Below are 10,799 nucleotides of genomic sequence, written 5' to 3' on the forward strand. Positions count from 1 at the left end.
AGAAATTTATGTGTGTTTCTGGTGACATACCAAATCTCCTCAAACTCCTAATGAAATATCACTGCTGTCTTCTCTTCCTTATAGTCCTCCACTTCTGAGAACTAGTGTGTGTTCCCTTGCCTTATCCTTTCCAAAGTCCACAATCAAGTCAATAATTCCAGGAGAAAGGGAGTGCTGTTTGGAATGCCCTGCAAAGACTGCAGGAGAAGGTTCAGTCTGTTTCCTGAGCAGACTGTCCGGACTGCCTGGCAGGATGCCTCATCACCAGCATGCCCGACTGGCAGAGAGAGAGACCCTCCCAGTGAGATCCTTCCTTCGTGCCCAGAGCATCGCTGCCCGCGGGATGATTGTAGTGAGAACGAGACAGTTGGGTGAGACAACTAGAGGTCATGGGTTAAGGGTGGAAGGTGAAATGTTTAAGGGGAACCTGAGGAGAAGCGTCTTCACTCAGAGACTGTGGAATGAGCTGCCAGTGGAAGTAGAGGATGCAATTTGGATTGGTATATATATGGGAGGGGTATGGAGGGCTACGGTCCGGCTGCAGTTCAATGGGACTACGCAGTTTAAATGGTTCAGCATGGACTAGATGGGCCAAAGGGCCTGTTTCTGTGCTGTAGATTTTTATGACTCCAAGACTGTATTGTATTTCTTTATTCTACTCTAGATGCCAGAGTAGTATATAGCCACATACAGTATACAGTACTTCGATAATAAATTCACTTTGATCTTTGAGGGGGCTGTTTCCGTGGTATATGATTAATTTAGCTGTGTTTCCCTCTTCACAGAATCTGTCGAGTTTTTCCAGCATTCTGTTTTTAACTGGGATTTAGTAATGATTCGCTGCCTCACTTAGTGAAGCATGACCCAGTAAGAAAGAAACTGGGGAGAAGTTCGGGGCGGGGTGTTGTCCTTTCAAAGAAATGATGTACTGATATGACAGCCAGATCATCGTGAAAGCCCTCAGCAGGACAGGCCCTGGCGGAAAGAGAAACAGTTCACATTTCACTTCTTTAAGATAAAGATTCTCTTTATTTGCCACACATACATCGAAACTTACAGTGAAATGTGTCGTTTGGATCAAACCTAATCAATGCTGGGGAGCCATGATCCTGGCGCCAGCTTTGCACGCCTACAACTCAGTTACCCTGTGGGAGGAAACCGGAGCACCCAGGGGAAACCCCCACAGTCACGGGGAACACGTACAAGCTCCCTTATAGACGGCAGCGGGAATTGGACCCCGATCGTACAACAGAGCGCCGTAAAGCATTGTGCTGACCATTATGCTACCGCGCCGCCTGAAGGTTACACCATAAGACCAGACTCAGGAGCAGAATTAGACCATTCGGCCCATTGAGACTGCTCCGCCATTCCATCATGGCTCAATCCCATTGTCCTTCCTTCTCTCCATTATCAACCTCTGGCTTAAATATACCGAGTGATTTGGCCTCCACAGAATTCCACAGATTCATTGTCACAGAGAGATTCCCCTCTCTGCCTAGAGGAATTCCTCCCCATCTCCGTTCTAAATGGACGCCCCTCTATTCTGAGGTTTTGCCCTCTAGTCCTAGACTGTAGGAAACATCCTCTCCACGTCTACTCCAGATAACTTGAATGGAGTTAACTCTAAAGTTCAATCTATTTCTGCCTGTCCTGCAGAATGTTTTCAGCATTTTCCGTTTAGAGTCACGGAGAGACAGCATGGAAACAGGCCCCGAGGTGCACCGAGCCTCGCCATGACAACTGGCATAGCAGAGCATGACCCTCACCCGCTGACGAGTGCCCACAAGGTCCCGCAAGCTCGCTTGTGACAGTTCAGAGTTTCGTCTCTGCTTCTCCGCACCTGCAGTAACCTTTGATCTTTCAAGAAGTTTACAGATTCTGGTGTAGCTTGCTTTCTGGAAGATTCTATGGTTCGCTGTTCACGTCTCTTGGGGACGGAAGTTTAGTGTGTTGTTGTTTTCCTGACAGGACCAGAGCCAGTCGGTTGGCTTTCATCCCAGTGGATCGGTTATAGCTGTGGGGACGCAAACAGCAAGGTAAGGCGAAGCAGAAGCAAGGTAAACAAGCAATCAAAGGGACTCTCGCACTTGGCAGAGCTCATCCAGTATTATAAATGTGGGTTATTCCAAGTGGAGATGGTGTACCGGCACAAAGACTGAAAACCAAGAGGCCATGTGGTGTGACATCATCATTATGTGCTCTGTTGTATGACGTCATCATTGTGTGCTGTATCGTGTGATGTGGGTGTTCATGGTCTTTCTATGACCATGATTGTTCTTGGCAAATTTTTCTACAGAAGTAGTTTGCCATTGCCTTCTTCTGGGCAGTGTCTTTACAAGACGGGTGACCCCAGCCATTATCAATACTCTTCAGAGATTGTCTGCCTGGTGTCAGCGGTCACATAACCAGGACTTGTGATCTGCACCGGCTGCTCGTACGACCATCCACCACCTGCTCCCATGGCCTCACGTGACCCTGATCAGGGGCTAAGCAGGTGCTACACCTTGCCCAAGGGTAACCTGCAGGCTAGCGGAGGTAAGGAGCAACTTGCACCTCCTTTGGTAGAGACGCATTTCCACCCAACCACTCAACATAATGTTGTGCCCACCTTTTAACCTACTCCAAAATCACTCTAACCCTTCCTTCTGACATAGCCTCCATTTCTCTATCATCCATGTGCCTATCTAAGAGTTTCTTAAATGCCCCTAATGTTTCTTAAATGCCTCTACCACCACCCCGGCAGGGTGTTTCACACACCCACCGCTGTCTATGTAAAAAAAACTTACCTCTGACATTCCCCCTACACTTCCCTCCAATCTCCACAATCATGCCCCCTTGTATTTGATCTGAGACTCCCCTGTCAGAGGAAACGTCCTCTCCACATCCGCTTGATGTAGGCCTTTCAATGTTCGATAGGTTTAAATGAGATCCCCCCTCATTCTCCAGTGAGTACAGGCCCAGCGCCATCAAACGCTTGAAGCTGTCGTCCACATTACCTGCAGCTTTACCAATACAACACTACAAGAGGGTCGTAGGAAAGGGTGAACTGGTACACTGCTAGGTTGTTCTGTCTAACGACGTGGACTTTTCTCTCCTTTGCGTCTCAGGTGGATGGTCTTCGATGTCGAGACGAAGGATCTTATCACTGTGCACACCGACGGTAACGAGAAAATCTCAGTGATGCGTTACTCACCAGGTATGTGACCCTAGACACTCCAGCACGAATAAACTCTCACTCGGCTGCATGTGGAGCAGCGTGCAGTTCTGGGAGACCCATTACCGGAAGGATGATCATTGAAACCTATCAAACATTGAAAGGTCCAGATAGAGTGCATGTGGAGAGGATGTTTCCTATAGTGGGGGAGTCTAGGACCAGAGGACACAGATAGAGTGGATGTGGAGAGGATGTTCCCTATAGTGGGGAGTCTAGGACCAGAGGACACAGATAGAGAGGATGTTTCCTATAGTGGGGGAGTCTCGGACCAGAGGACACAGATAGAGTGGATGTGTAGAAGATGTTTCCTATAGTGGGGGAGTCTAGGACCAGAGGGCACAGATAGAGTGGATGTGGAGAGGATGTTTCCTATAGTGGGGGAGTCTAGGACCAGAGGACACAGATGGAGTGGATGTGGAGAGGATGTTTCCTGTATTGGGGGAGTCTGGGATCAGAGGACACAGATAGAGTGGATATGGAGAGGATGTTTCCTATAGTGGGGGAGTCTAGGACCAGAGGACACAGATGGAGTGGATGTGGAGAGGATGTTTCCTGTATTGGGGGAGTCTGGGATCAGAGGACACAGATAGAGTGGATGTTGAGAGGATGTTTCCTATAGTGGGTGAGTCTGGGACCAGAGGACACAGATAGAGTGGATGTGGAGAGGATGTTTCCTATAGTGGGGGACTCTCGGACCAGAGGACACAGATAGAGTGGATGTGGAGAGGATGTTTCCTATAGTGGGGGAGTCTAGGACCAAAGGACACAGATAGAGTGGATGTGGAGAGGATATTCCCTATAGTGGGGGAGTCTCGGACCAGAGGACACAGATAGAGTGGATGTGGAGAGGATGTTTCCTATAGTGGGTGAGTCTGGGACCAGAGGACACAGATAGAGTGGATGTGGAGAGGATGTTTCCTATAGTGGGGGAGTCTAGGACCAGAGGACACAGATAGAGTGGATGTGGAGAGGATATTCCCTATAGTGGGGGAGTCTCGGACCAGAGGACACAGATAGAGTGGATGTGGAGAGAATGTTCCCTATAGTGGGGGAGTCTCGGACCAGAGGACACAGATAGAGTGGATGTGGAGAGGATGTTTCCTATAGTGGGGAGTCTAGGACCAGGGGACACAGATAGAGTGGATGTGGAGAGGATGTTACCTATAGTGGGGGAGTCTAGGACCAGAGGACACAGATAGAGTGGATGTGGAGAGGATGTTTCCTATAGTGGGGGAGTCTAGGACCAGAGGACACAGATAGAGTGGATGTGGAGAGGATGTTTCCTATAGTGGGGGAGTCTAGGACCAGAGGACACAGATAGAGTGGATGTGGAGAGGATATTCCCTATAGTGGGGGAGTCTCGGACCAGAGGACACAGATAGAGTGGATGTGGAGAGAATGTTCCCTATAGTGGAGGAGTCTCGGACCAGAGGACACAGATAGAGTGGATGTGGAGAGGATGTTTCCTATAGTGGGGAGTCTAGGACCAGGGGACACAGATAGAGTGGATGTGGAGAGGATGTTACCTATAGTGGGGGAGTCTAGGACCAGAGGACACAGATAGAGTGGATGTGGAGAGGATGTTACCTATAGTGGGGGAGTCTAGGACCAGAGGACACAGATAGAGTGGATGTGGAGAGGATGTTTCCTATAGTGGGGGAGTCTAGGACCAGAGGACACAGATAGAGTGGATGTGGAGAGGATGTTTCCTATAGTGGGGGAGTCTAGGACCAGAGGACACAGAGAGAGTGGATGTGGAGAGGATGTTTCCTATAGTGGGGGAGTCTGGGACCAGAGGACACAGAGAGAGTGGATGTGGAGAGGATGTTTCCTGCAGTGGAGGAGTCCAGGAGCAAAGGGCACAGATAGAGTGGATGTGGAGAGGATGTTTCCTATAGTGGGGGAGTCTCGGACCAGAGGACACAGATAGAGTGGATGTGGAGAGAATGTTCCCTATAGTGGGGGAGTCTCGGACCAGAGGACACAGATAGAGTGGATGTGGAGAGGATGTTTCCTATAGTGGGGAGTCTAGGACCAGGGGACACAGATAGAGTGGATGTGGAGAGGATGTTACCTATAGTGGGGGAGTCTAGGACCAGAGGACACAGAGAGAGTGGATGTGGAGAGGATGTTTCCTATAGTGGGGGAGTCTGGGACCAGAGGACACAGAGAGAGTGGATGTGGAGAGGATGTTTCCTGCAGTGGAGGAGTCCAGGAGCAAAGGGCACAGCCTCAAATCACAAGGACGTCCCTTTAGAACAGAGATGAGAGAAATTTCTTTAGCCAGAGGGTGGTGAATCTGTGGAATTCTTTGCTGAGGACAGCTGTGGATGGTGTCTATTTAATATTTCAGTAGTATTTGAGTAATATTGTAAATATCTTGTTGGATTAAGAATTCTTGTATGTTTAAATAATTCATTACGGTTTATAATGAGTGAATGGCAAACGTCATGACGTTTCCATGTGATGCGTGTGCGCCTCGCTTAAAGTAAAAACTAAGTTAAACTCGCAATCTCAACTGCATCAATTAGATGAATGATTTTCAGTTAGAATACGTAACGGTGGAGCCCAAGTCATTAAAGTGGAGGTTGGTAGGTTCTTGATTCATCAGGGAGTCGAAGGTTACGGGGAGAAGGAAGCAGAATGGGGATGATGGAATGGTGGAACAGACTTGATGGGCTGAATGGCCTATTTCTGCCCCTGTGTCTTTTGGTCTTATGAAGTGGAGGCTTTGGAGAGGATACGGACAATGTTTACCAGGGTGGGTGAGAGGGTGTGAGCTACATAGTGAGCTTGGACACACTCGGTGTGTCACAGGCTGAGGAGAGACCTGATGAGGAGTTTATAAAATTATGAGAGGCATATCTTTCTCTGAATTTAAATGTCAAATACTAGAAGACCTGCATTTAAGGCGATGAGGTGGGGAAGTTTAAAGTAGATGTGGGGGGGTGGGACAAGATTCCTCCATCCCGCCATAAACCCTTTGCTCTGTCTTCGAATTTGACCTTCTAAAGTGTATCACTTTACCCTTCTCTGGATTGAACTCCATCTGACACTTCTCAGCTATTTCCCTCTGACATCCTCTCTCTCACACCTGCACATATAGTTTCTTTCCCTGTGTCCCATTTAACTCCCAGCCCACCCATCTTTGGGATGTGGGAGAAAACCAGAGCATGCAGGGGAAACCCATGTAGTCACGGATAAAGGAAGGTAAAGTAAAGTTTCTCCCCGTGCCTTTATTTGGCAGATCAGGCAGCAGCCTTGCTGTTTCATTAGCATTTGTCTGCTTTACGAGGCTGAGTGGCTAGCTCGACGCTCGACCCAGCACAGATGGAAAGCATGCAAGGAGCTGGCCGGATTTGAACCCGGGACCTCTTGTTCCAAAGTCCAGGTGTGGATATAGAACACAGAACATAGAACATAGAATAGTACAGCACATTACAGGCCCTTCGGCCCACAATGTTGTGTCGACCTTCAAACCTGTATTGATGATATCACTACATCACCAGCACAGTCGCGTAGTCACAGGGAGAACCCGCCATTTCCACACAAATTCTACACCCTTTTCTGCTTTTTAGATGATTTTTACTCATTATATGAAGATTTGTGATTTATTTTAATCTTAATCATTGTATGAAGATTTGAGCAGTGTCAGTAAATGGGAGTTGTGTAAAACCTTCACTGGAGGTGTTCCTTCATTTTGGGTAAGGGATTGGACGGAGTGTAATTGGATTGTATTTGTAAGGTCCAGTTTGTGAAAAGGCCGTTACATTTGTAATCGACCGATGTTCATCACTTACTCAGACCACAAAGATCCTAATTGACTTTCCATTCTTCCCAAAAGATGGTAATTTCCTGGCCATCGGGTCACATGACAACTACGTTTACATTTACAGCGTGGCCGAGAATGGGAGGAAGTACAGTCGAGTGGGTAGATGTTCAGTAAGTGAAAACCTCTTTTTGTAGGTATCTCGAGCCTGAACGTATTACGGCTTTTTGAATTGGTCTTTGTGACTCAGTACTGGAAGTGCCTTTTTATAATCTTAAAATATTAAATGAAAATATGATTATAATCTTCAAATCGTGCGCTCAATAGATTAGTTGTATTTGTCACATGTACATCAAAACATGCATAGAATGCGTCATCTGCATCAAGTCAAATCAGCGAGGATTTCGCTGGGCAGCCCACGAGGGTCGCCATAGTTCCGGTGCTGACATAACGTGCCCAGCACACGCTAACCCTAACCATACATCTTTGGAAACCGGAGCACCCGGAGGAAACTTACACGGTCACTGGGAGAACATACAACCTCCTTACAGACAATTGGTGACCACTGGTCCTGTAATAGTTAACCACTACACTACCGTGCTGTCCTCATGTCATTAGGTTCTACAGTGTTTGTCTATTTATTTATTCATTCGTTTATTTAGCGATACATCGCCGAGTAGACCCTTCCAGACCTTCAAGCTATGCCACCCAGCACCCCCAACAACCCTGATTTAACCCTAACCTAATCACAGGACAATTTACAATGACCAATTAACCTAACCTCTATCCGTCCCCCTTATCTTCCCCCCTTATCTCCCCCCATCCCCAACCCCTACATCTCCCCCTTCGTCTCCCCTTCATCTCCCCCTTTATCTTCCTCCTCTATATTTCTCTCTCTATATTCCCATTCCATCTTTCTCCTCTATCTCCCCTCTCAATCTCCAACCTCTTCATCTCCCCCTTTATCTTTCTCTCCCATATTTCCCTCTCTATATTCCCACTCCATCTTTATCGCCCCTCTCAATCTCCACCCTCTTCAACTCCTCCCTTTATCTTCCCCTTCTATCTCCCCCCTAGCCTTCCTTCCGCCCTATCCGCATATGTCCATGACAACAATAACCTTGAACCTAAGCTTAAATAGGAAGGTAAAAGCAAAATCTGGGTTTTGTGTTTGAACAGTCAGGTTGGTAAAGTTCAAGCTTAAAATATAACAAAGATTTTCTTCTCACTTTAGGGACATTCGAGTTTTATAACTCACCTGGACTGGTCCACGGACAGCCGCTATATAGTCACTAACTCTGGAGACTATGAAATCCTGTACTGTGAGTGTTTTAGTTTCGGCCTCTTCCTCCCAACATTGTTTACCTTTTTTATTAGAAGTTATGTTGAACAAGACTTAAACGAAATGCTGGAGGAACTCAGGCAGCATCTATGGAGAGGAATAAACAGCTGATGTTTTGGGCCGAGACCCTGCGTCAGGATGGAAAAAACGAAACATTGATAGCTGCCGCCTGACCTGCTGAATTCTTCCAGCATTTTGTGGGTGTTGCTCTGGATATCCAGCTTCTACAGAATCTCTTGCGTTTATGATTTGCTTAAAGGTTTGATTGCAATATCTTCTGCGTGTTTATGCAAAGAACTGTCTGACCAAGCTACTAACCGAATTGATATGAGGCTGAAGGTCGACCACGGATGTTTGTGTTTCCAGCTGCCTGCATGACATGCAAGCTGGTGTCCATATCACTGGCTCCCCCTCTCCACACATCTGACGAACCCCGAGGAACGGCAGAGAAATTATACAGTTTGGCACCAGCAGCGTCGCAGGAGTTGCCAGTCAGTGTTGAGCTCAACGTAGGACTCCCTTAGGGACTCCAGCTCCGGATTTTTCCCTCTGGATTTACTCCCAAAGCCTTCCCCATGAGTGGGTATAGCCCCAAGGCAGCAGAGGTTTGAGATCGACTGTTCAAAGGTTCCTTTAATATCAGTGAACCTGAAATTCTCACACTTCACAGACACCCGTAAAATGAATGATAGAACACCAAAGCCCCAGAGTTCCCTCCCCCACCATTTTGCACAAAATCAAAGTTTCCTTTCTCCTAGATGAGCTGCCAACCACGGCCGACGAGCCCTATCTGCCGGACACGAATGGCTTTAAGGCTCCAGTAACCCGCCTTTGCCCTTTCTCCTGTCAGTAGAAATGGTTCTGCCGGGCTTAGTAGCTAAACCACACATGAAGGCCAGGAGCTGGGCTTGGCTGTCAGAGGCTATTTGAGACGCACACCACTGGGAGCATTTAATAGGTCATGGGAGCTTGTCCCCATCACCACCCCCGGCTAAAAGATTTGAAACTGCACTAAATGGCACCAGGGTAGTGTAGTAGTGTGCACAATGCTATAACAGTTCAGGGTGTCAGAGTTCGGAGTTCAATTCTGTAAGGAGTTTGCATGCTCTCCCCGTGACTGTGTGGGTTTCCTCCGGGTGCTCTGGTTTCCTCCCACAGTACCGGTTAGCCATTGTAAATTATCCCGTGATTAGGCTAGGGGTTCAGTTGTTGGGCTGCTGGGCGTGAGGCTCGTTGGGCTGGAAGGGTCCGTCAATAAGTCACTTTCCTTGGGCCACGGGAACGGATCAGTCTCACTCAGTGGGTAACCCTGACTCTGGGTTTGCTATACTGTGTGTTTGAGCCCTGTGGACCAAGGATTTCCAATCTTTTTAATGCCATGGACCCCTACCATGAAACCAAGGGGTCCGTGGACCCCTGCCTGGGAACCCCTGCTCTAGGGGGACACATACTGGGGAAATGCTGCCCTCTTAAAGGTTTAGCGTTAAGTAATCCCACCTAAACTGAAGGTACGTCTGTACCTTTGATCACAGGATTGTTAGACGGGGTTAAATTGGATTAATTTGTCATCATGGTAACAGGTCGAACCACAAATATAAACCATAAAACCAAAAGATTGGGGGCAGGATTTTTTTTTATGGAGATACAACGTGGAACAGGCCCTTCTGGCCCTTTGAGCCGTGCCACCCTGCGATCCCCCGATTTAACCCTAGCCTAATCATGGGATAATTTATAATGACCAATTAACAACCGGTACTGTGGGAGGAAACCGGAGCACCCGGAGGAAGCCCTCACGGTCACGGGGAGAACGTACAAACTCCTTACAGGCAGTAGCAGGAAAGTGTTGTGCTGATCACTATGCTTCCATGCCATTCGGCCCATCGAGACTCTGCCACTCCATCATGGCTGATTTATTATCCCGCGGAACCACGTTCTCTTGTCTTCTCCCTTTGTCTCTGAGGGAAGAAACAGAATTGTTAATGTTTAGGGCCAAGGCTGCACTTGAGTATTGATTGGAGGAAGAGAACAACGAGGGGTAACTCAAGCCAGAGAGGAGTGGTGGACCAAGGGGGGAGGTGAATGATGACAGGCAGATGGAGCTGGGGGGGGGTTTAGGCGGAGAAATGGGTAGAGTTGGGAGGCAGGCAGATTGAGGATGGGTGAAAGATTCCAGCATTTAAAGTTCCCTCATGTCTCTGTTTGCTGTCATGTCTCTTGAGCGAAGTTCCTGTCCGTACCTGGCACACAGACCATATTCGTTCCCTGCTGCACTCATCTGGAGTAAATGAAACCTTCACTTCTTTCAACAGGGACTCCGAACTGCAAACAGGTGCCAATTGCGGATGCGGTGCGGGATTTGGAGTGGGCCTCCTCCACCTGCGTGCTCTCGTTCCAGGTGTTTGGTGAGTGGAGAACCTGGAGCTGTGCCCAGAGTTTGGGATACAGAGTGTGGGTGGGGAAGGAACTGTTAGTTT

General features: G+C 48.0%; 1 protein-coding gene across 2 annotated transcripts in view; it reads left to right on the forward strand.

Moving 5' to 3' along the window:
- The window catches only part of eml2 (EMAP like 2), a 142,035-nt gene that overhangs the window by 110,713 nt on the left and 20,523 nt on the right, over positions 1–10,799 (forward strand). For both annotated transcript variants that reach the window (XM_073029375.1, XM_073029376.1), the window contains 5 exons: positions 1,969–2,036; positions 3,108–3,196; positions 7,059–7,156; positions 8,218–8,305; positions 10,635–10,727. In XM_073029375.1, the coding sequence (XP_072885476.1) occupies positions 1,969–2,036; positions 3,108–3,196; positions 7,059–7,156; positions 8,218–8,305; positions 10,635–10,727 (436 nt within the window). The remainder of the gene's footprint in view (positions 1–1,968; positions 2,037–3,107; positions 3,197–7,058; positions 7,157–8,217; positions 8,306–10,634; positions 10,728–10,799) is intronic.

This window comes from Hemitrygon akajei, chromosome 25 (genome assembly GCF_048418815.1).
Source record: "Hemitrygon akajei chromosome 25, sHemAka1.3, whole genome shotgun sequence".
Lineage (NCBI taxonomy): Eukaryota > Metazoa > Chordata > Chondrichthyes > Myliobatiformes > Dasyatidae > Hemitrygon > Hemitrygon akajei.